The sequence below is a fragment of the Mus caroli genome, unplaced genomic scaffold, assembly GCF_978045245.1.
Source record: "Mus caroli unplaced genomic scaffold, Mus_caroli_1 scaffold_3, whole genome shotgun sequence".
Classification (NCBI taxonomy): domain Eukaryota; kingdom Metazoa; phylum Chordata; class Mammalia; order Rodentia; family Muridae; genus Mus; species Mus caroli.
This window is the reverse complement of record NW_028227258.1, coordinates 152,473,734-152,498,872: the sequence shown is the minus strand read 5'-3', so window position 1 is coordinate 152,498,872 and position 25,139 is coordinate 152,473,734. Positions and strand designations below refer to the sequence as shown.

The 25,139-nt window shown below is 47.8% G+C and overlaps 1 protein-coding gene across 7 annotated transcripts in view; it reads right to left on the bottom strand.

The window, feature by feature from the left end:
• Positions 1 to 25,139, bottom strand: part of Tpd52 (tumor protein D52) — a 77,621-nt gene that overhangs the window by 21,184 nt on the left and 31,298 nt on the right. For 4 of the 7 annotated variants that reach the window (XM_029475460.2, XM_029475459.2, XM_085836027.1 and 1 more), the window contains one exon: positions 2,329 to 2,444. In XM_029475460.2, the coding sequence (XP_029331320.1) occupies positions 2,329 to 2,394 (66 nt within the window). In that variant the 5' untranslated portion in view covers positions 2,395 to 2,444. Of the gene's footprint in view, positions 1 to 2,328; positions 2,447 to 12,221; positions 12,457 to 13,875; positions 13,911 to 25,139 lie in introns of those variants that run through there. The other 3 variants (XM_085836029.1, XM_021158049.3, XM_021158050.3) reach the window with 3 other exon arrangements.

Below are 25,139 nucleotides of genomic sequence, written 5' to 3'. Positions count from 1 at the left end.
ACAGGACACCATATCTCAAACCCACCCAACTTCCAAAAATGTAACAACTACTGCACTTCACAGTGAGATAAAAAGAAAGCAACAGAATAGAGGAGACTATCTTCAAAGCCTGTGGTAAATGTATCTTGTGACCAGAACACTTGAAGAAACTTACAACTCCATCAAAAAGAGGCAAATGATGGGATTTTTAAATGGGCCAAGGAATTGGATAGTGCTCACAAGAAAATGTAAAAATGACAAGAGGCAAATGTAAGGGTGATGAGCATCATCCATTAGTGACAGGAAACGTGTCGATGGAAAAGCCACCCTACACCCACTTTAGAAACACTATAAAAAATATGTCCAATAATGGAACATAATTCCGCTGTAAGAAATACTGCTCTACACCACAAGGAAGGAGGAAATGTGGGCACATCACAGTAAGTCAAAGAAAGCATCAAAAAGATGGCCTTACATAAGCAGTTTCCTCCTAGATTAAAACCTTGGAGGGAAACTCCTTAAAATGCTGGATGTTAAAGGGGAAGGTGGAATAACCGGATGCTCTAAGGAAGGGTGAAACTTTCCATCTTACTGGGAAGCCCTGAAATACAGGAACAGCTCAAGACAGCTTCAGGAAGTCCCTGAAACTGACAGGTTCACTAGGTCCCTCTCTCCCCAAGCACATAGAAGCAGTAAAGACTACTGTGAGTTGCTCAGAAAATCCCAGCTGCCTAGAAGATACAAATCAACCGAACTGCATAGAAGAGGCTCAGACCAGCCAAGTCTGATGCTGCCAAGAGCCATCTCTGGGTCCATGATCATATGGAGCCCAGTCTGTGTTAATGTCTGTGGCCCATGTTACCTCCATAGGCCAGGTAGAGGCCATGGCGTTTGCTGTGGCCTAAAACCATGCTGATGTCCGTGATCCCAGTTGCATCGCAGGACCTTGTCTGGGTCCATGGCCCAACTGCAACCAGGAGTCCTGATCCTGGCCTGTGCCGATGCCAGAGACCAAGCGGAAGCCCAAGACCCATGCTTCCGCAGAGCACAGAGAGTAAATAAGCTACTTATTGGCAGTGACATCGGTGACTGCAGATGCACATGGACATGGAAGACTTGACAACCCTGACCTCCATTCCACCTACCTCCCCCAAAAAAACAGAAACAGCCTAAATAGTCCACCATTGAAGAGAACTCTTAAAAGCTGTGACAGTCTGCTGAAGTGTCACTCTCCACAACAGATGGCTTCTGGCAGGGATGGGGGAGGGGAAGGATTCTGCTCTAACTGCAGGCCACTGGGAGGCTGACCATGCGGTGAGTATGCAGATAACACAACATGGCCTTTTTTTTTCTTCAAGGGAGCTCACAAGGGCAGGGGTAGGGTTGAACAGGGAGGGACTGGGAGGCAAATATGATAGGGGTGTAAGATGTGAAATCCCAGAAGAGTCAATAAAAATATTATGTTGGGGGGAAAAGTTAAATGTGGGCTTTGCCACCAAACCTGAGTAGCATCTCTGGAGTGGAAGGAGAAGTGACCCCTGCAAATTGTCCTCTGAACTCCATATGTGTGCACACACACACACACACACACACACATACATACATACACACACACACACATACACACACACACACACACACACAAATATAAGACAGTGTTGGAGATATATACAATGGACTACTAGTACCCACAAAAAGGGAACCGGTTCCTGGCAGATGATCCAACAGGAATGACCCCTAAAAGCATACTACTACGTTCACTGATGAAATAAGCCAAAATACCAAGGCCAAGCATTGTATGTGAACTATCCAGACAACAGTTAAATTCATAAGAGAAGAAAGGCAGCTGAGAGAGGGGAGTGGGAGCGGTCCTCAGCAAGTACAGGGCTCCTGCGGACTGGAGAACGATGCTCAGACTGAATGACAGCAGCAGGATGCTGACTGTGCACTGTGAGACAGACCATTCTATGATGTTACAGAAGGAAGCTAGGAAAGGAGGGAGCTGAAATGTGTCCAGAAGTTGGGCTGAAGCCTGAAGCAAAGAAGAAAGGAAAAGGGGGAGGAGGCTAGTCGAGATCCATAACACAAGCAAAGGCGAGGACAAGGCTGCTGAACCCATGCGCCAGGGGCCGGACAGCGCAGCTCTCCTCACTCTCTCCTGCCCGTCTGACTCCCATGCTCACCCCACCCAACCATTCTGTCATATGAAAGCCATCTAAGATCACTTTGTCTCCTCTGTCCTTTGAGACTCTGGGCTGTGCAAGCTTTCTTTCACCTTGAGCCTTTTACCATAAGGTGCTCTGCAAACTCACAAGGCAAAGCACAAGGCCCACAAACTACGACCCTCACCTTAGTAAGCTCCCGCCTCAGCTCCTCTTGCTCCTCTTCCGTCAGTGTCTCTGGAGCACTGAGCATGGTAACGGCATCCTCTCCTTCCTCGGCCACTGGCTCTGTCTTCAGCAGACCTTAGGGTCAAGGAGAAAAAAAGAGAATCATGTCAAGTGTGAATGCTAAACTAAATTCCTCTGTAGCTGCCCCACTGTCCCAACGAGAACAGCCATTGAGGTTGTAGCGTCCTCTTTCTTTCTGTGCGTATGCTCAAGTGAAATCAGGGAAAGATAAAAGAAAAACCAGGGATAACCAATAAAAGCCACCAACATAGCCCGCTAACAAATGAACTAAAACATTTCCCTTCCCTCTGCTTCCACTCATACTTCAGTCTCAGGATAGTTACAGCAGAGCAGAAGAGCGGGGATCACCATGATCCACCTTTATACTACATCCAACACATGCCTATAATTCCAGCACTCAGACAGACACAGGACAGTCACTAGTCAAGGCCATCTTTGGCTAAGAATAAGCTCAAGCCCAGCCTGGGTGACAGGAGATCATATCTCAACAACACGAAACCTCTAAAACACTGCACAGATAAATCGCAGAGAGTAGACAAAGGACTTCCAACCCTGCACACTGGCCCATACAGAAGACCGTGTCCTCGTTGCTCCCCGTGGGGACATCTGCATAAAGGAACCCGGGAGCAAATCAGATGTCCTAGCAAAAGCTGGTTCTGCTGCTGCTTCCTGCGTGGCAGCTAAAGTAGGAAAGTCATAGCTTTTATTAAAACTGAACCTCCCTGGGATACACATGCCTGCAATCCCCGTGCCCAGGAAGCTGCGACAGGAGAGCTGGGAGTTCCAAGCCAGCCTGGGATGATACAGTGCGGTCCTGTCTTAAGGAGACAGGGCCAACAACAGCATGGAGACTTCCAAACCCACTGTATTCATTCTCTGAACAGAGCCCGCTATGAAGACCACATTACTAAACAGAGTGGCCAGCACAGCCAGTCTTCAGATCCCCTGCCCTGCCCAGCTAAAACATCAGGTAGAAAACCTAGAGAAGCCACCAAGCCCCTCAATTCTATTTTATTAAGGTTTTAGTGTCAGATATCTATCGTACATGCGGTTTATTGCTTTTATGTCTGGACCTTTGGCCCCTATCTGATGGCTGTTTCTGATAGGTCATGGAGCTTTTAGAAGACAGAGCCTCAACAAAGGAAGTGTCAGGAGTGGGGTGCTTGGGATTTCATAGCCTGACCTGCTTCTGTCTTCTTGGCTTCCTGACTATGATGGATGCAGTTAGTTCCTCATGCTAACACTAAGTTACCTCTCAACTACTGACCGGAAGTACATCCTTCCCGTCTCACGCTGCTTTTCTCAGGTATTTATCACCAGCGACAAGAAAACAAATACATATTTTAATCTAATTTTTAAAATCAAAGTGAATTCAAAGAATCCATTTCTTGGTCTCACTGTGTAGCCCTGGCTGTTCTGGAACTCACTTCGTAGACCAGGCTGGCCTCAAACTCACAAAGACAGTCCCCGCCCCCCACCGTGCTGGGATTAAAGGCCTGTGCCAACAGCACATATAGCCTAACATGTCAAACTTTAAACAGAAAGCATCAGTCCTGCTGACGTGTTTGTCCCTTGCCTCAGGCACCGAAGTGGCTCTGCGTGGGTGATCCAGCACTGACCTTCCACCTTTAACTTCGCCATGCGGTTATCATAGATCTTGTTGGCATTGACTTTGACTTTTTCAAACTGTTGTATTGACACATGACTTGATTACTGAATTTCTGGCACCTTCCTAAACTTTACCCTAGTGACTCACCCTAGCCCGTCTACCCACCCATTCTCATCATTCCCAGGTCACAGATTACGCTGCCAGAGAAGATCCTTCTCTGCCTGTAAGTTCTTCAGCCCATCACACTTGTGTGGCTGACTCGGTACCCTCCCAGCAGACGAAGGACAAGAGGGTTGGCAGGAAACAGAGACACTGCCAGACAGGTAGCCGGCACAATACATGTACGAGAAAACACGAAGCAACAAGAGCCACATGTAGCGTGCACATTCCAGAAGCATTGACATGGGCTTTCTTGTGTACTAACTTTTAAAGGCAATTAATAATTATCATAATCACTAACATGACAGTACCAAAATAGTGGCCCACGCACAAGATGTGAAAGAGCTACTAATGGAGCAAGAGTAATACAAACAAGTCTGTTCACAGTGCGCCAACAAGCAGGATTCGCGGTTTTCCGAAGCAGAGACAATCAAGGGAAGCTCAGTGAGGAGGCTCCTGTACACTAGAGAAAGCCAAAGAGCACAGCCATGTGGCAGGGGACTCGAGGCTAGAGCTGTGGGGTACCGGTCAAGGAGAGCTGCACACAGCCTGTGGAGCCAGCCCAAGAGAGAGAAGCGTGCTGCAGTCAGAAGGCTGGAAGGAAGAGCCGTCTGATAACCTTTTAAATCAGACAGCATTGTGGGATTTAGAGTTTGCTCCTCCTCTGGGTTTTGGCCTTGCTTTGGTCCAGTGTTTCTTCACCATACTCTGTTCTCTCACCCCACAACCCCACCCCCGGAATGGTAATATATATTTAGTCCCCTGTGCTCAAAGTATGTGATCTGCATTTTGATTTTAATTTGACCAGGTTAAAGAGTAGGACTTTTAAACCGCTGAGACTGTGAAAGACTATGGGGACTTTTGAAGTTGGACTGAAAGCATTTTCCATATGCTATGGCTACCCACCTGTGGGGGGAGGGAGAGGGAGGTGGCTGCTGGAGCGGGAACGGCCCCCATAGGCTCATATGTTTGAATGTTTGGCCCCATGTTTGTGGAACTACTTGGGAAAGATCAGTTACTATGGCCTGGCTGGAGGAGGTGTGTCACTGGGGGTGAGCTTTCAGGCTTCAAAAGCCCCTTCCAAGGCCAGCATCTGTGCTGGCTGCTGCTGGCTGCCTACAGATGAGGATGCTAAAGCTCTCAGTTACTGCTCTAGCATCAGGTCTGTCTGCTTCTGTGCTTGAACCTGTACGCAAGCTCAATTAAACGCTTCCTTTTAAGAGTTGCCTCAGTCATAGTGTCTCTTCACAGCAGTAGGACAGTATCTAAGATGTCTGAGAGTCCCCACAAGGATTGAGCAAGGACAATCTGCACCGCAGAGACCTGATCCCTGCTTTTACATCCTTCAGCTCTTCCTTGTTTTAGAAACTCAGTCCAGCCCGTAGGTCAGCATCCAGCCACGGGAGCAGCTCTTGCCTTTTGCCCTGCCTGTGTGTGTTCCCGGGCTCATCCCCCATCTCAGACTGCCTCACAAACGCAGCGAGGGCCTGCAGACGCAAACCACCAAGCATGCGCACCACCGCAGCAGGCGCAACGCAGAGCTAAAGTCATGTGGCTTGATCCTAATGAGTGGCTCCAGATTAGGTTCTTGATGACAACAGGACTCAAATCAAAGAGGAGCTATAGAATTCAAGCGCTAAACTCTGCCTTCTGTAGCAAAAGCTCTTCCATGCTTTTAAATAAACATAACTGTGCATGTCTAAACAGGCAAGGAGATCAATGCAGTATCAAACTGCTAATGCACAAGGATCTTCAACTCCAAAAACAATCTAAGAGGGGGCTGACAAAGGTTGGAAATACTTAATCTGAAAAACATTGTAATTTTTCAGGATTTTAGGTTCTGGATTTTTGAATCAGGCTTTTTCAATCAGTAAAGTCCACACACAAATATTCCCCAATCAGAAAAATGAAAAATATGAAATACTTGTGGCCCAAAATTTCAGACAAGGAATACTGAAATAGTTCATTAAACCATCAAGAAAAATAATGCCATACTTGGCTTCGGGACAACCAAGATGCCGTGACCTAGCAAAGCCAGCCAGCTTTTCTCACGTTAACCTGCAGGGGGCAGCAAATCACTGACATTAAACTTTAAAGGAGCAGGTTGTTAAGATCCTCAACTGGGGCAGAAAAATGTAGACACAGAAGAACCAAATAGGAGATGGTCAAATCACAAGCGAACTATGCAGCCATCTCTTATCTCTTAGAGAAACTGCTAAGCACACCTGGTCCTCCAGGAGCTAAGAGGTCCAAACACAGTCATTTACACTGCACTTCAATAACTGTATGGGGATTTCTATCACCACTTAGACATGAGGAAAGTGGCTTGCAGAGGCTGTGCGGCCACCAGAGTCACACACCAGCACAGGAGGCCCTCCAAGTCATTGATCTAAAAGCAACCCTGAAAAGCAGAAAGCAATACCTGGACCTCTGCATCTTGTAACCATGGCAACACTACAAACCCTGGAGATGAGGTCTGGAGCAGTCTTCAAGCCGACTCTTCCCTGGTCCTGAACATACATGTCTTCTATAAACTCATTAATGGACTTAGTATGGAAGGACAATCTAGTTTAGGGGAGAAAATATATTGCTTTTTCATGCAAATCACAAAAGGTAAGAAATGCGACTACTACAAAAAACAATCCAACAAACATTTGTTCTTTGATTTTAATATTCTTTCCTAAAATCCAATGGAAGCTATTTTAAATGACAATGTGACTACTCAGGTTTTTCCACACCAGGCACCGTGAGGGGAAATTGGCAAGAGAGTCTCTGCTTGATCAAACGTTAGTCAGGCCCCTAAACCTTCTCTCAGGCCACCTTCGTACTTCTTTGTAAACCCCAGTCTGAGCAAACAAACACACTAAGTCAGTTTAAGCAGAGCCCCCATCCTTACTATGTGACCCCTCCAGACCTTCAGGTCCCCATGTGATATTCCATCTTCCTGCCTAGAGCATGCTTGCACTGGAATCATTTGTATTCATTATGAACATATTCCATAGAAGCAAACAAGCAAAATTAAATCAACATCTAATGAGAACAGTGATTTCTACTAGAAAACTAAGGTCCTCCAAGGTTGCACAGTTTAAAACTTGAAAGTCTTTCTGATTCTACACACTTGCGTGCTCCATTCAGTTTGTCTTAGAGCAATACCAACATGCACGCAGGGTAGAGAGCCAGGACTAATGCTTGGTCCATGGAAGCTTTCTGTGTCTCTGGCTGGGAGTCGGCATCAGCAGGATTGAATCCAGGTGACTAACACTGGGCATCACTACCCCACCCCTCCTGGGCTTACTGCTAAGTTTAGCTACTCCCTTACTTATCTAAGGCAGCAGCAGGATTGAAGCTTCCGTGTTCAGTACTAACCAGGGGCCCCTGCTGTGCTTAGCGTGGAGGCATGGCCAGGGTACACGCCTCATCTACAGAGTCCCTCCAGCAGCAGGGTAGTCAGTAGCACGGGCTGGGGAGAACCAGGAAGCTACACACTGCCCAACAGCCAGCTGGAGGCGTGGATGGCAGCGGAACCACCTCAGGATGGAGGGTGGCGGTGGCTGACCTCATGGCACCACTGCACTTTTCTGTGCCTCATCTTGAGGTACAGCTACAAGGCTAGGTCATCACTGAACAGCAGCAGCACACCACCTTCAGACAATTTGAAATCTGGAAACTGGACTTCAGTAGCATAGACAATCCCAGATAATTTTACAGAGGCCTCATTTAAACAAGGATCCACAGAGACACTGTGTGGGAGAATACAGTGTTCCTAAATGGGAGGACAGCACTGTGGGACCAGAAGCAATGGCTGGTGAGAGCTGTCAAAGGCTGCCGTGCCCCATGATTAGCTCACTGCAAAGAAGAAAACCTTGGGGCAAAATGAACTCGAAACCTGGTCAAGGTGGCCAGGAACAACGGAAGCTAAGAAAATGACCCATTTCATTTGGCAGAAGATCCAGGAAGCTTTAGAGCAGAACTGAGTGACATTGGGGTCGCTGAGGAAAAAAGGAGACAAAGCAGGAAGGGACATGGTAACAAGAGAAAATGAGGGGTGTGGATGGGTAGCATCCGTCAGTGCCTCACTCAGGGAGATGAAGACAAGACAGACAGACACACAGACACACACACACACACTGGCAAAACACATTCACTGTTCCAAAGAGCTCACTGCCCTCTTCCTAGAAACCTACCTCATTAAATCTTTAATCTTCCAAGGGGGGTGGGTCATCTTTAAAAGTCTCCAGTTACTTCAGAGCATCTCCCCTTCCTCCCTCCAAACACCACATACAAAACTGATACCTGAGACCATCTACTGAAGACACAGGCTGTCAGGCCAGGGAGACACTTGCGGTGTCTGGAGAGATGTCTCCACTACCATTAAATTCCCTCTCCATGGATAGAGCTCTCTACAAGCCTACTCTGGTTTTCATTTGTAAACGACAGATAAGTTGTTCTTTAAGATCTTGCAATCTGACTCATGAGATAGCTCAGTGGGTAAGAGCACTGACTGCTCTTCTGAAGGTCATGAGTTCAAATCCCAGCAACCACATGGTGGCTCACAACCACACGTAATGAGATCTGACGCCCTCTTCTGATGTGTCTGAAGACAACTACAGTGTACTTGTATTAATAAATAAATAAATGGGCTGGAGCAAGCAGGGACTGAGCTAGTGGAGTTGACCAGAGCAAGCAGTGCTGACAAAATTCAATTCCCAACAACCACATGAAGGCTCACAATCATCTGTACAGCTACAGTGTACTCACATACATAAAATAAATAAATAAATATTCAAAAAATAAAATAAAATATTAAAAAAAGATCTCGCAATCATAAAAAACCCTGTAAGACTCAGCGAGCACTGAATTCCCTGAAAGGGAAGGGCTGACTCACAAGAAATCAAAGAATAATGCAGAGTAAGACATGAGCTCTGAGCTGGGGGAGCTACAGCTGGACTTGTCACTCTCTTCAGAGTTCCAGATTTGACAGCATTAAATACAAGATTATCTTTGTTTTCCTGCCAGTTCTGGGGATTGAACCTAGGCCCTTATGCCTGCTAGGCAAGACCTCACCACGGAGCTACAGCCCCAGCCCGGCTGTTGGATCATCTGCACTGTACATCATTTCCAAGTCAGAGCAGAACCAAGGGTGTTAAGGGCCTGTAACTTCCTTAGTCTTCCTGGAAATTCTTAAGGGGAAGAGATTCCACACAAACAATAGCTAGGAGAGTAACCCCACAAGCTCTCGTAGAATGGAAAGGACGGTGAAGGTCGCCAACTTAATGCAGATGGTGTTGACAGGCAAAGAATGGGATACAGCAGTCATGTCCCAGTGGTACATAAAAACAAACCAACAGTAAAATCCCTGACCAGAAAAGATGTGCTTGGCTGATCAGCCTGTTCTGCAAGAGCTGTTGCCAGCTTTTGTGATGGAGCAAGTAGGTAGCATGTTCTAGGCTCTGTAGATCCTCAGCACAGTACAAAGCAAAGCCCTGGTTTGGGAACTGAAAGCTTAGTGTTAGCGCCAGCTCGGCTAACAGATGAGGGCATACCAAACCTTTCCTGCATCAATACTCTCACATCTGTAAAAAACCAGGACGGATCCTCCTGGGACAATTCCACTCAGCTGTTTCTTCAACAAACATTTGCTCTGCTTTGTTTGTATTTATTATTGTTGTGATGATGATGACGACGACGATGACAACCACAACCACAACAACAGTCTAACTATTGTAGACAAGGCTAACCTCAAAACTAGTCTACTGAGTCAGCATCCCAAGTACTGGGCCTCATGATTCTCCTGCCTCAAACGCCAAGGCACATGAGTTTCATAGGCTTGTATTCCAGATACCAACACGCATCACACATCCACGTTTTCAAACTAGACTGTGAAAGCCACTTAGCAGGAGCACACTAGGAAGTACCAAAGGGTAGACAGGCACACTGCAAGGTGCTTTCAGCCCTGATGAAACAAACCCTCCTTCCCTTTCAGCTCCCAGTCCGCCCAACCACTGCTCACACTGCTTCAGAACATCTGGGCACCAAGCTTTCACCTTTGCCCAGAGACAGCATTTGGATACAATTCAAAGGATACTTCTTGTTGGGTAAGTGTTCCCGGCATTTGTGAGTAGGATACCTTTTTGCATCAGTCCCCTTTGCCTGCACAAGCTACCTGCTTATTCAGAAAGTTACAATGGCCAGGTGGTAGGGATGCATGTCTTTAATTCCAGCACTTGGGAGGCAGAGACAGTCGGATCTCTGAGTTCATGGCCAGCCTGATCTACAGAGTGAGTTCCAGGACAGCCAAGGCTACACAGAGAAATGCTGTCTTGAAAAATCACAGGAAGGGAGGGAGGGAGAGGGAGAGGGAGAGGGAGAGGGAGAGGGAGAGGGAGAGGGAGAGGGAGAGGGAGAGGGAGAGGGAGAGGGAGAGGGAGAGGGAGAGGGAGAGGGAGAGGGAGAGGGAGAGGGAGAGGGAGAGGGAGAGGGAGAGGGAGAGGGAGAGGGAGAGGGAGAGGGAGAGAGAAAGAGGGAGGGAGAGAAAGGGAGGGAGAGAGGGAGGGAGGGAGGGAAAGAAGGAGAGGGAGGGAGGGAGGGAGGGGAGAGGACAAGGAAAGGGAGGAAGAGAGGAGGTACACATTGGCCAAAATCCAGATTAACTTTAGTTAACTTTAACTTTAGCTAACTTTAATCTGGATTAATCCAGATTAACTTAAGTAGCAGGTTCCAGGTCCCTCTTTTCAATTACAGACTTCTTTAACCCCACCACCCAAAAGCACGCTCAGCCATGCCGGCTGCTGTTCTGACCGCGAACACTGGGAAGTGGCCACACTAATAACTAGGAAAGCAGGTGGAGGTGAAGGGCAGCCGGCAAGAACTAAAGGATGCAGGGCATCTTCCCCAGTCCCTGCTGGGGACCCTCAAGTTGCTCATCTGCCACTCTGCCCACTCTCCAGTCTTAATGACAGCCCCACCTTCCCCACTGTGACCCCTGCTCTGATCCACAAGCCCACAAGTTAGAACTAGGTCATCCCCCCTCTTAAGTGCTGGGTAACGGGGAAGCCCAGAGGTCCCACATGGGTCATAGGCAAGGGAAGTGTGAAAATGAGAAGAAAAATGCTTTTCCCATACCCTGTCTCCCACAGACATTACTAACAGCTCCCAGCTTCTAGAGGCCAGTGTTAGCCTGTAACTATCAACATTTGTAGGTTTCTGAAAATCCAGACTATACCTCAAAGGTGGCTGCTATAACCAAGCATTGAAGCATGCTGTGTTAGCACACACCTGTGCCCTGAAAACGTCCAAACCCCCAGCAGCTTGGATCAGAGGTGCCACAGTCCATCCTTCACTGTTTTCCAGGTTTCCCAAGCTCTACTGTTTAAAAGGAACAAAACGTAACCAATTCTCCACAGTAAGGAAATAATTAACTTCTTCTGGGAAAGCCAAGTTGCTTCCTTGACTCTGACAGAGGAGTTCATGAAGCCATCTCATCTTCTGGGCAAGCAATAGGATCCTTCCTGCCAGCTGGGAAGGAGGCCGTCCCCACTTCTGCTGGACCCTATGTGGGATCAACTCAGACTGTCACCGCCTGGTTCCCGCCTTGTGAACAAATCGATGTCCCACATGGGAAGAAGCAGCTGCTTCCAAAGGTGTGCTGGTCTTTCATTTTCCCTTTTGGAAACTGTGAGGTGTACATAGCTATTTGTCTAAATGGCTTTTGGTCTCTCGAGGGAAAATCCAAGCCTATCTTCACCTTGATAATTGTGGTGTTATCATATCACACTCACCAGGCCCTTGAGTGTGGTGAATGGTTGTATGCCTAAGCACCCTTTACTAAGACGCAGCCTAGGCAGATTTTAAAACTGTACCCACTATTTGACCCCAAGACCCTCCGTGTCATTCACCATCACTGCACACATCCACAGACCTCTAAGGGGCATAGAAACAAACGGTGCCAACTTTAAAATTCATTGTCCCACTCTAAATAGTTAACAACCAAAAATAACTTCCCATGTTGAACCAGTTATTCAGAACACAGCAGAGGGAACTCACTACACAAAATCAATAGTTACCAACGTTCTGTGTAGGTGAACCAGGCGGTGAGGTGTTCCCGCTTGGAGAGAGGTAGAGGTAGTTCTTGTTCACTCCAGAATCAAAATCAAAGGGGGACTGATAATCATCATACAACTCCATATCTCTACCATCCATGCCAGATGAAGGCAGCGAGCGAGGCGAGCATGGCGCTGCAGCCGCCTGGGAGCCCGGGGCTGAGGGAGGTGCGGCTGACCGGTGCAGCCCAGGTGAGAAGAGGAACCGGGCTTAAAGCCCCGCCCAGCTCCGGCCCAGAGGAACCGGGCTTGAAGCCCCGCCCAGCTCCGGCCCTGGCAAGCAGATCTGTAGTGACTCCTCCCTTAGGAGGGCCCTAGTCGCCACCTGTTGCTAATTCACTGGACAAAGAATAACCGGGGCAGAGGGAGTGGCCTTCCCTCTGTACACAAAGGAGGCCCCCCATTCTGCAGCCCCGTTCACTAGATACTGGCACGAATATTGCTTAAAATACAACTTTTTTAGACAGGTCATCTGACCACATCCTCGGCAGGGCAGACTTAATCTTCTAGGACAAGAGAGGATTATCTGTCAGTAATCTCCCCGAAAATGCCATCTGGGTGATTCTTTTCTTGCACCCTATATTATACAGGATTCTGAGAGCTTGGCATCCCGTGTTAGCAAGCAGCCTTTTAAGCAGAACCTAATACAAAAATAAAGCTAGACCCATCATCGATTTTTTTTTCCTAAAGCAGAATCTGAATAACTGTCAAAAAATTTTAAACTGACTCTTTTTGAAAGAATGAGGTTTTCATAGGAAGTAGCTGGAAGATGCAGGTAGCCCCCACCGCCTCCCTGGGGGGGGTTGGGGGGGAAGGTGCTGAAACTCCCACAGCTCCCCGGGGGGGGGGGGGGGGGGGGAGCTCCAGCTCCCTTGTTTACACAAAGTCAGGCACACCCTGAGGGCTCTACAAAGAACTTGTTCCTTTGGCACACCCTTCAGACAGAAAGGGAGCTTGCTTGTAAAACTTTTCAATCACCAAGTTCACTTCCTCCATCCCAGGCCTCCAGAGAACCTGCTCATGCTCTCTCCATGGCTATTGCTGTGACCCAACAGCACTTGCAGGTCCTTGGTGGAACTAAGTTAAAAGGAGGAAATAGGTCAAGCCAGAAATGGTGGCTCATGCCATAATCACATTACTCAGAAACCTGAGACAGGGGGATTGCCATGAAGCTAGCTTGGACTTCAATGGGAGACCCCATCTCAAAGAATCCCCTCGGACTGGAGTAACAGGCAGTTATGACGCACTATATGAAGTCGGGGAACTGAACCTGGGTCCTCTGTAAGAGCAGTAAACAATCTTAACCCCAGGGCCATCTCTCCAGCCCCCAAAAGCAAAACGTTTTAATGATGAGCAAAAATTTCAGTGTATGACTAGACTTCAAAATCTCTAAGATGATCCATATTCATGTCAATTTACAACTGATTCTCATTTCTGTTCTTTTTAGGTAGTCCTGTGTACTCTATGGAATGCCTTTGTCTAATTTAAACTTTTTGAGAATTTATTTTTATCAAAAATATGTATCGTTTCCTTCTTAAAGACACCCAGATTTTGGCAGTTACAATGCTTGCTGTTTAACTGAAATCATTAATTGTCAGAGCTGCAATGGCTCATCCTTGAAATCCCAGAACCAGAGAGGCTGAGGCAGGAGGACTACTGCAGCCTGGGCTCTGTAGTGAAGCCCTGCACAGAAAGGACAATAATTCTGTTTTCTTTCAAAAGTCAGGTTTTCTACAGTCCACTATGTCATTCCCTCTGACGGCCCAGTCAGGGTTAGTAGGAAGGTGTCTGGGCACCTGCTGTTCTAGCCTCCTTCCTGTCAAAAGGTCACCTAGCTCTGCCACAGACACACTACAGTCTCTGGTAACATCCACACTGCATCCTGTACCCAAACTGCTGTACTGTGTTTTCTCTAGCTGAGGCCATGCACCATCCTTCAAGACCATCACCTCTTCTCCGAAGTCTCTTCTCCCATCTCCCATCTCTTTCCCACCCACGGCACTCACCTGTGAAGAACTCTCTGCCAGCCAGACCTCATGGTTACATTTCTGCCGGCCTTACCTGAGTATGGGACTTTATAACCAGTGGAGAATAAAAACAGCCTTATTTTCAAATATGAGGGCTAAGAATCTAAGTAACTGTCTAAAAGTCTGACCTGCTAAAGCCCCTTTTAGGTCAGTGCCACGAGTCCCAGCTCTGGAGAACAGCTCCCCTTCCTATCTTCGGGCAGACCCAGATCAGACATTGCAGCCCTGAGAATGGCGAACACAGCCAAGCAGCCCCAGAAAGGACAAGCGTGGGTTCCTGGAATGGCGGGTTTGTGGTCTGGATAACAGAGAGTGGGGCTGAAAAAAATAAAAGACTAGGAATGTAGCTTGGGACTCGATCAATAAAAGAGCCAGAAGGATAAATAACTAAGCCTTTACATGTACTATGTGCTTTTATACGGAACAAACTCAAGGATGCTGAAGTAGACAAAGAGAGCATCAAACGGAAACATTAGGAGAAGCGGTGAGGCTGAACAGAAAGCACCTGCCTGTCAGGTGTGGAGTCCTGACAGCCGGGTGGAAATGACAGACAGGACTGCTGTACAGGCCCCTCTGTGCCGTGTGCACAGTGCAGTGGTGCACACAGACAACAGGAAAGGATGCTCAGAAAGCCCTGGGCCCAGCCAAGCAAGCATCAGGGAAGCCTCGGGGCCACAGCAGGCCCTTCCATTTCCTGAATGGCTACTGTACTGCCTGGTTGTGTGTCAACTTGACACAGCTGGAGTTATCACAGAGAAAGGAGCTTCAGTTGAGGAAATGCCTCCATGAGCTCCAACTGTAAGGCATTTTCTCAATTAGTGATCAAGGGGGAAGGGCCCCTTGTGGGTGGGACCATCTCTGGGCTGGTAGTCTTGGTTCTATAAGAGAGAAGGCTGAGCAAGCCAGGGGAAGCAAGCCAGTAAAGAACATCCCTCCATGGCCTCTGCATCAGTTCCTGCTTCCTGACCTGTTTGAGTTCCAGTCCTGACTTCCTTGGTGATTTTGAACAGCAGTATGGAAGTGTAAGCTGAATAAACCCTTTCCTCCCCAACTTGCTTCTTGGTCATGATGTTTGTGCAGGAAGAGAAATCCTGACTAAGACAGCTACCTAGCCCAAGGAAGAGCTGGCCCTGCGCAAAAGGTACTTCCACAGGGCTGTCTGGAAAATACTTCAAAATTGGCATTATTTTCACCCAAATCTCCCAGTTCCGACCTCACATGGATTCTAGTCAGTAGTACATGGAGAGCTGTCCACCGCAAGCCACACATCTTTGTCCTCGGCCACACCCTTCTGCGATCTGCCACGAGTGCTCTTGAGGCCCCAGGGTGGCCATCTTCTGCCTTGTCTGTGTCTTTCCCTTGAAGAATTCCTGACCACTTAGATCATTAGCTCTGCAAAAAGACCACCTGAGTCCCCACTTGATCTCCTGTTTCCGATGTGGCCCAGACATACAGAGTTGCTCAGAAGTGGGCCTAAGGGTAGCTAGCTGACCTGAACAGCCCGTCAGCACCATCCCGAACACACTTACTGAGCAGCAGAAGACAGTGGCCTTCGCTGGAGCCGGAGCTGTTTGACACTGATGAGAGGGGCCAGGGCCAAGAGGGGAGAGACCAGTGACCCGACTGGGAAAGAAAGGAACGGTACCACACAATTCGAGCCCCTGCATGTACAGTGATCCCAACGAGTCTGCTCCTCTTGGGGCTGGAGCCAGTGTCAAGGGCTCTGGGTACTCACTTCCTCTTTTCTCACTATCATACAACTGGCACTGGGTTCCAACCAACTTGATTTTCCAAAGTTTAAGTGTTGGTTGGTTTTGGGGTGCTATGGATCAAACCCACAGGCTTGCACACCCTATCACCGAGCTGTGTCACCAGCCCTTGGTTGGTTGATTGTTGTTGTTGTTGTTGTTGTGAGACAAGGTTTCACCATCTAGCACAGGCTGGCCTCTAACACGGAGCATCCCTACCAGGGCCTCCTGAGGGCCTGCCTGGATTACTGCCTGCACCACCTCAGCTTGTCCAGTGTTTTCTCAGACTTGATTTTCCTCTATAGATTTACCTCTCTATTTTACCTATCTTTTCTCTATATTTTATACTTATCTGATTCATCTACCAAGTTGTCATAATCTACACGATATTACACACAGTATACTTACAGAAGATGCCCATTTTAGACCAAACCTGAGAAACAACACAACTGCCTTCTGAGTGGGTGGCTTAAATGCTAAAGGGAACAGGTGTGTGCAGCAGAACACACACAGATAGTAACATGGCACTGGGAAAAATACATATTTACCATGGAATATAACTTTTTAGTTTTTACATTCTGTGAATTTGTGTAAGAGTTTCACTGCATGTGTATCTGTGAACACATGCATTTCTGGTGCCCAAGGAGGTGTTGAGCCTCCATGGGAGTGCTGGGAACAAAACCTGGGGCCTTTACAGAAACAGCTGCTCTTAACCACTGAGCAAACTCTCCAGTCCCAAGAAAACACTCTTGATATATTAGTAATCAAACAATTTCCTTAAAGATGTACTTCTTTTTATGTCATATGTATCAGTGTTTTGCCTGCATGCATGTCTGTGCACAACATGCATGCCTGGTGTCCACAGAGGCTAGAGGAGGGCACTGGATTCCCTGAACTGGAGTTGTAGAGGGTGGTGGCCCAGGGTTCACCGGAAGAGCAGACATTGCTCTTCCCTCTGAGCCATCTTTCCGGTCCTGACAAACCTGTTTTAGGGAGCCGGCCACCACAAGAAGAGGGAGTGGGGTATCTAACAACCTCAGACACTTGCTCATGCAGAGCATCACCTGCAGAGGGCGCCCAAGGACAGTGCAGAGATCTGCTAGGAGTAGGGAGTGAGGCGTGTGCTGGGGGCCTGAAACCTTCAGTTTCCCAAGCAGAAAGGCAAGTTGGGCAAAGAACTTAAAAGAAAATCAAGTTTATGTCTACCTGTTTGTGCATAGCCTGGTGGGTCGGAATAGTCCCTCTATATGTGAGTCACGTATGTCCAAAAGTAGGACCTTTTATGGCAGGCCCCTGAAAGGTACCTCAAGGTAAGAGTACAGGGCTGCCCAAAAGGAAACCAATGCCAGAGACATTCATTTAATTCTGCCCTTAGAGAGCTCAGGGCAGCATTCTTCAAAGAAAACATCAACCTTGCCAAAGCTACGTAAAGACTATAACAATGATCTGTATTAAAGAAGACCAAACAGTGCTAACTAAATATTATACTTAATCATAGAATTTGTCCTATAATGAAGGAAGAAAACACCCCATCTTTGACCAGGTATGGCAGCACCAGCCTGAGAGCGATCCTTTCATTCTGGAGGCTGAGACAGAAGGACCAGGATTCCATAGCAGCCCGGGTTACAGAGTTCAAAGTCAATCTGAAGTTCACACTGAGAGTCAGTCTCAAAAAAAAAAAGTGCTGGGGGTGTAGCTCAGTGGTGTGATACTTGCCAACTGCATATGTTTCTGAGTTTGATATGCAGCACCACAAAAGACAGATAGACAGGCAGATCTAAAATTGGAAGTGCCCACAGACTACTGTTGTCTGAGAGAACAGCTACCCCCCTCACACACACACACACACACACACACACACACACACACCCCGAGAAATACTGAAGTCTTGAGAGATCTGGGGCCTAGCATATGCAACTTCCTTCAGATGACTTTGGAAAATAAGAACACCGTGGGTGTGCACATACCCATACACAATGAGGAAGCAGCCAGAGTCAACTTCAACTAGTAGCTGATGAGCCATCTGAGAGGAGGCCTTGACTTCCCAGTCCTTTGTCACTTGGCTAGGGGGCACACTGTGTCCTAGGTAATGTCGTGTCTGTGTGAGCATCAGAGTGCACTAAATCTCACTTACAGATGCATGGACCCATTGTTACATTAGGGACCTAGAGGAAAGAGTTTTGGCTCACAGATTTGGTGAACTCTCTCATCCTGCAGTACGACAGTGGTAAAGGCAGGCTGCCCAGTTTACAGCTGAAAGCCAGGATGGGGAGAGGGAGGGAGGGAGGGAGGGAGGGAGGGAGGGAGGGAGAGAGAGAGAGAGAGAGAGAGAGAGAGAGAGAGAGAGAGAGAAAGAAATAGCTGGGGTCCCACGATTCCCTTGAAGGGAACACTCTCCATGACCTTACCTGTCTCAGTACCTTGTCTTCAACACAAGAAGCCTTGGGGACACCCCAGAGCTGAAACGCTTCTGTTGTTAGCTGGCACACTATCTGGCCTGCGTTTCACCAGCACCTTCTAAACAGATATGCTTGGACATACGGGACTGTGTAGCCAAAGGAGTTTGGCTATGGCGTGTGTTTGTTCTCCTCCGACGATGATTCACAAACTGCTATGTAAACATCTACCTGCCTACCTTCCTGTAACTATTTCGGGTCTTGAATTATAAAAATACAAAGTGCCTAGAAAAAAGGGGTGAAAGCTAGTCTAAGGCTGTTAATGGTGTATCTGAGAGCACCATGGTCTGCCTGGGGAGATTATCAGGAGATAAAGAGATTGTCGGAGCTGAATGTTGCCAATTGGCTGACTTTAAAGAGTGCTCAGCAGAGATCCAAAACCTCCGACTGCCAGGCTTGAGAGGAGAAACTCAGCGGTGGACTTAACTGTCATTAGGAAAAACTTCCGTGCCACTTACAAAGCTATTCCCGGCCCCTGGCGCCCCGGATGAAGCCGCCCTCCCTGAGAAGTGGAGTTTCTCAGAATAGTGGGCACTTACTGAAAATTAATGTCGACCACAAACTCCAGTCACCGGCAAGCTGAGGCACAGCAAACTGCCCCCAAAATGAGCGAGCACTGCAGACCACAGAACTCTGCGGGCTGGATCCAGAGGTCCGCCATTGAGAAAAACCACAGCACAGCCTGGAGGCGCAGCGAACGGTTCCCTGTAAGCCCAGACTCTGCAGGTAAAGGCAGGAGGGCTCAAGGCCTCTCAACACCACCACGAGCTTGGGACCCACCCAAGTCACTCAAAACAAAGAAACTAACTGCCATTTTCCTCTTGAATTTTATTTTTAAAAGTTTTATTTCTTATAGCATGTCTCTCTGGTAGAGAAATGCCTTACCCAGCTCCACATTACACACCCTTTCCCTCTTAAAACAAGAGCGGACTACCAAAGCCACAGCGACGATCACCTTCAAGCCAATGGCTAGCAAGTACAGGCCTGACATCGTGAAAGTATCTAACTACCATACCTGCATTAATTACTGTGAAGACATTGATGGCTTCCTCTCAACTATTTCTCTAATACTATATATTAGGTAGGCCTAATTTATTACCGAAGTCTCTCTTAGCATTAGAGAAAAGACCACAGAGGCTTGGGGAAGGAGGCACCATCATAGAAAAATGCTTCCCAGGGCCAGCGAGGGGGCTCAGCAGGTCAAACGCCTGCCTTGAAAACTTGATGACCTGTACTTGAGCCCCAGAGCCCACATAAAGTGGAAGGAGAGAGTAATTCCTGAAAGCTGTTCCCTGACCTCCACAGGTGCGTGCGCACACACGCACACACACAGACACACACACACATGCACACACACACACACACACACACACACACAGAAACCCCTCCAGGCACGCACAGTAAGAAGAATTTTTTTTTTTAAAGATAATCACTTTCCCAAAAAAAGTATCAAGAACTTGGCAGCCATATCATCCATCAGAGACAATACTTTGTATGGCAATAATCTCACCTAATATGGCCTAGAACCAGACCAATAAGCCTCTTATTCCTATGTACACAGCCAGACTACATTGCTTGTTCCCTTGCAGCTAGATGTGGCCATGTGCCTACACAGCTAGACTACATTACCCAGTATCCCCTGAAGAGCCATATGACTACACAGCTTAAACTACATTACCCAGTATCCCCTGAAGCTAGATGTGGCCATGTGTCTACACAGCAAAACTACATTTCCCAGCTTCCCCCGCAGCTACCAGGGTAGTAGGTTCTAGCCTAAAGAAAAAGAATTGTTCATAGGTACCGAGCTTTTGGAGAGTATTACTATAGCAAGCTATAACATAAGCCTACTAACAGACATATAGATTTTCAGGTAGATTTTGTAAATTTCTCTTCTTACCCCCAGATGAACATCATGGTGTTGGCTGCCCAAAAACAAAAACACAAATGGCACTGAATCAGAGCAGCATAGATGGAATTGAAAGCACTGGGCTCCACACACGGCATCCCAGGCACTGTGGCGCACACCTTTAACCGCAGCACTTAGGAATCAGAAGCAGGAGGAGCTCTTGGAGTTTGAGAGCCCAGCCTGCTCTACATAATGAGTTCCCGAACAGTCAGAGCTATATTGGAAGACCCTCTCTATGGAGAAAGGAAGGGATGGGGGGAAAGACAGAGGGAGGAGGAGGGAGAGGAGGGAGGGAGGGAAAGTGGGAGAGAAGGAGAGGAAGGATATGACTGGAGAAAGTCATTCCCATCGTCATACAGAACAGTACAGGTCATCAAGTCTGGGGTGAGGCAGAGCTGGTCAGGATGTCGCAGGGAAGGAAGGCAGTTGTCACCCAGAAAACAGATGCTGTGAACAGAAAGGGTACAACACGTGTTTCCACCCTGTAATCATCATAGCTTTAGTCATGGTTACCCTCAACTGCACAGAGCTATCTTCCAGCAGATGGCAGAATAATATAATAATAATGAGCAGACAATGGAACATTGGTAGGCACTAGAGAGGTCAGGGCCACCCAACAAATCATGGACAGATGTATGAAGGAACTGTAAACAGACAGGCATTACTAAGTGACAGAAGTCAGTCATGTTACAACAGCTCAACATTCCACAGGAAGCAAAACTATGGAGACCAAGACAGGCTGTAGTGGCACACGCCTTTAATCCCAGCGCTTGGGAGGCAGAGGCAGGCGGATTTCTGAGTTCAAGGCCAGCTTGGTCTACAGAGTGAGTTCCAGGACAGCCAGGGCTACATAGAGAAACCCTGTCTCAAGGAAGAAAAAAAAAAAATCAGTCTTGACCACCTGGCTGCCAGGGATCAGGAGACTGGAATATAAGTAAGTGGGGGACAGGAATTTTAAGATTGTACAATTATTTTTGCAGGATCCGTACCGGTAGTGTTGGGCATGAATGTGAAGTGTCCCCTACAGGCTCCTGTGGTTGACAACTTGAATTGGTGGAACCTGAAGCAACTACACCAACTGTTACCTTCCCATGCCGCCCTGCACTGTGTGTCTGCATTGTATCTCCTCCAAAAGCTTCACCGAGTGGATCTGGGACACCACGGCTTTCTACAGAACAGCTTTCTAGTCAGACCAGGCCATCCTTTTAGGAAATCTTGCCGAGTACACCATTTTAATCTCCTATAGGTAGAGGTACCGCCACCCTACCAGTGGCTTCATCCATCCATGCACCAAAGCTAGGCTTGACAGGGAAAGTCCACCAACCCAAGTCTATCTGAGCTCTTCAGTGAAGACACCAAAGGCCCATGCCTCCCGAGGAGAAGCCAAGGTGACATGCGTGAGCTCAACAAGCAGAGGCCTCAAGATCTCCGTGACCTGAGGAGGTCAGAGCAGCAGGAGGCACGAGGGAAGGACTTAGCTATAGGGTGTCAAGGTAGAGAAGACGGAACATGGTGGCTGAGAAGACAAACACTTCATTGACTGACTGGCTGGCTGGCTGGCTGATTTGTTTTGTTTTGTTGATTGGTTGGTTGGTTAGTTAATGGGTTGGCTGGTTACTGGTTTGGTTGGGTTGGGTTGGGTTGGGTTATCCAAGACAATGTTTCTCTGTGTAGCTCTAGCCATCCTGGAACTGGCTCTATACACCAGGCTGGCCTCGAACTCACAGATTCTACCTCTGCCTCTCTGCCTCTACAGCACTGGAATTAAAGGTATGTGCCACCAGGCTGATTTGAGTTTATTAGGGTAAAGTCTTCAATGTCACCATGGCTGCCCTGATTTCACGTAAACCAGAATTGACTCAAATCACAGGAATCTGTCTCAGTCTTCCCAGCAATGGAATTACACCAGTGCCCTCCAGCCCTGGGTAATGCAGATATCATAACAAGCTCCCTGCAGAGCACAGGGACACTGATTAAGTCCTGCATGGCTACTTTTTCTCCAAAACATGGCCTTTCCTGCTTTTACCATTTTCTAAGAAGTCAGCTGAACCCAACCTGAGGGAAACCACACATAATGTTTTCTTGTGTTCAAGAGCCTATCTGATAGCAGCAAAGAATGCAGCTGACAGCCAGCATGGCCCCGAGGCCAGCCCAGAGGCCAGACACATGTGGCAGACTGCTCACATCAAGAAATGAAAACTGCTGTACAGCCAACTGCCCAACAGTGTCAAAAGAAACTGAAAACATTACTTAAAATAACAGTTGAGTGTGTTGATTTTATGTCACAAGTTAAAGGCACCTGAGAGGAAGGAGCCTCAATTAGGAAATTGCCTCCATAAGATGAGCTGTAGGCACGCCTGTAAGACATTTTCTTAATTAATGATTGATGGGGGAGGGCCCAGTCATTATGGGTAGTGCCACCCTAGCTGGCGGTTCAAGTTCTCTAAGATAGCAAGCTGGGGCTGGGAGGGAAATTATATAGGAATAATGTGCACAAAATCACATCAGTTACACGACTGGACAAAATAACGGATTTCTACATGCCAGACACAAGTTCAAGATGCAGTGAGGGTGGGGGTATGGCTCCGTGACCACAGTGCTTGCCTAAAGTGCACAAGGCGCTGGGTCCTTTCTCCAGCACCACGTGAACCAGGAATGATGCTGCATGCTCTAATTCCAGCACTCAGAAGGCAGAGGCAGGGGGATCCAATTATCAAAACCACCCTCAGCTACATAGTGAGCTTGAGGCCAACCTGGGCTACAAAGGTACTTGTTCAAACTTGCAAAGTACAAAGCAGTGGTCACGACCACTTTCTACGTGGACTCCTGAGATGATGACATGAATCTCCTTTCCAGAGAAAACTTCCAAAAAGTCAAAACTTCCAAGAGCCAGCATGGGACCATGCCTATAATACCAGCACTCTGGCATGGGACCGTGCCTATAGTACCAGCACTCTGGCATGGGACCGTGCCTATAGTACCAGCACTCTGGCATGGGACCGTGCCTATAATACCAGCACTCTGGAAGAAGAGGCAGGAAGATCAGGAGCTAAAGTTTATCCCCCAAATATACAGGATGCTCAACATCAAGAACAGCCTGAACTACAAGAGAAAAAATTGAACCCAAGCCCCCAAAGAGAAGTGAACATCACACTCTCAGGGCTAGAAGCCAGCCCCTCCATGGCTGTCCTGATCATGGCCTGGTTCTATCTTTCTGTCTCCTCTCATTCCTTGGCTATCACCTTACTGCAAACCTGTCACTGTGAAGATTGAAGAACTTCTTGCTCTCCACACCATCCTCTCTCTCACGTCCTCCAAATGTATCCATCTCCTAAGCTTAAGCCCCAACAAAATAGCTTCCTGATGCAAATGGCCTGTGTAATCTGGGTCATAAAATACTATTGTAGCCAACATTCAACTACAAGGCTTGCATCTGGCCTGTACCAGACTCACTGGGAGTCCCTCCCCCTGGAGGCTCCCTGGTTCTCTGGTGTACTTTGTCCCTCCCAAACCACCACTACCACCACCACACCCTGCAGCCCGCCTCAACTATTTATGCATTATTTTAACTACTTACTTGCTACGGTCTGACTATGTCTTCCAAAACTCATGTGTTGGAAATGATCTGCAGTCCAACAGTGCTTGGAAGGTGGGGCCTAAGGAGGCGTTCGTTATCAGCTTGTGAGAGAGCTGCTGCATGAACGCACTGCTCTTACCGCAGAGTAGGCATAAGGCTACCAGAGGGGATGCACGCCTCTGAGAGTGTGTGGTCCTCTCCTGCCCTACCCCCTTCCAACATGGAATAATACAGCACCAAGCTCCTAGACACAGGCTGGCACCTTCTCAGACTTCCCAGCCGCCTCACAATTACATACACTCAAAGATGCTGTCAGTACATCAGAAAATGGACCACAGTATCTTTTCACGCACAGTAACCTGTGTACGACAAATGCCAGCCATGCCTTGGACAAAGAGCTGGAGGAGGGCCGGGAGACTGTCACAGTAACACAAGATCAAGCTTTGTTTCTTAGTAACAGCCTTACTCCAGCATAATTCCAATTCCATGATATTAACCCTTTATAATGAACACAGTTTGCCACTTATGGTAGCTTAGCCCTGTAGTCACATGGAGATGAGGCAGGGGGACTGCTGCCAGTTTGAGGAGTACAGTTTATAAGGAGTACAGTTCAGCGGTTTCTGGTATCTTCAGAGCTGAGCGCAGCTGCTAACCACCACAATCTAACTCTAGGAACACTTCAGTCACCTGAGAAGAAACCAGTGCCCACTTGCGTTCTAAGACAATGTTTTAATAAAAGGATTTTTTTTTTCTGAGTTTCCAATTAGCACACTTTTAGAACTTTGAAAATTACGCACTGGCTATGCTATCTAAAAGCTGCCCAGTATGTGATGTAGATTCACATAGTTAATAATTATCCACTGTAGAGCAGATGCAACTTAAAAGGCAGAGGCAAACCTTTCCCTGGATAGAAACCTCAGCCTTAACTCTACTAATGGAACGAAGGACGGGAGCAGAGCAGCCCCAGCTTCTGGGCACTCAGGGAATTGCAGGAGGGCTGAGCAGAAACCCAGGGGTGAACGCTGTCTCAGGGCAACCTGGGAGTAGAGGTTTGTCCTCTGCAACCCCAGAGGCAAGAAGAGGCAGATCCCTGGGCTTCAGCCTACTTCACAAGCTCCCTACCCAGTGAGAGACTGTCTCAAAAGTCAAGGTGGGGCTGAAGAGGTGG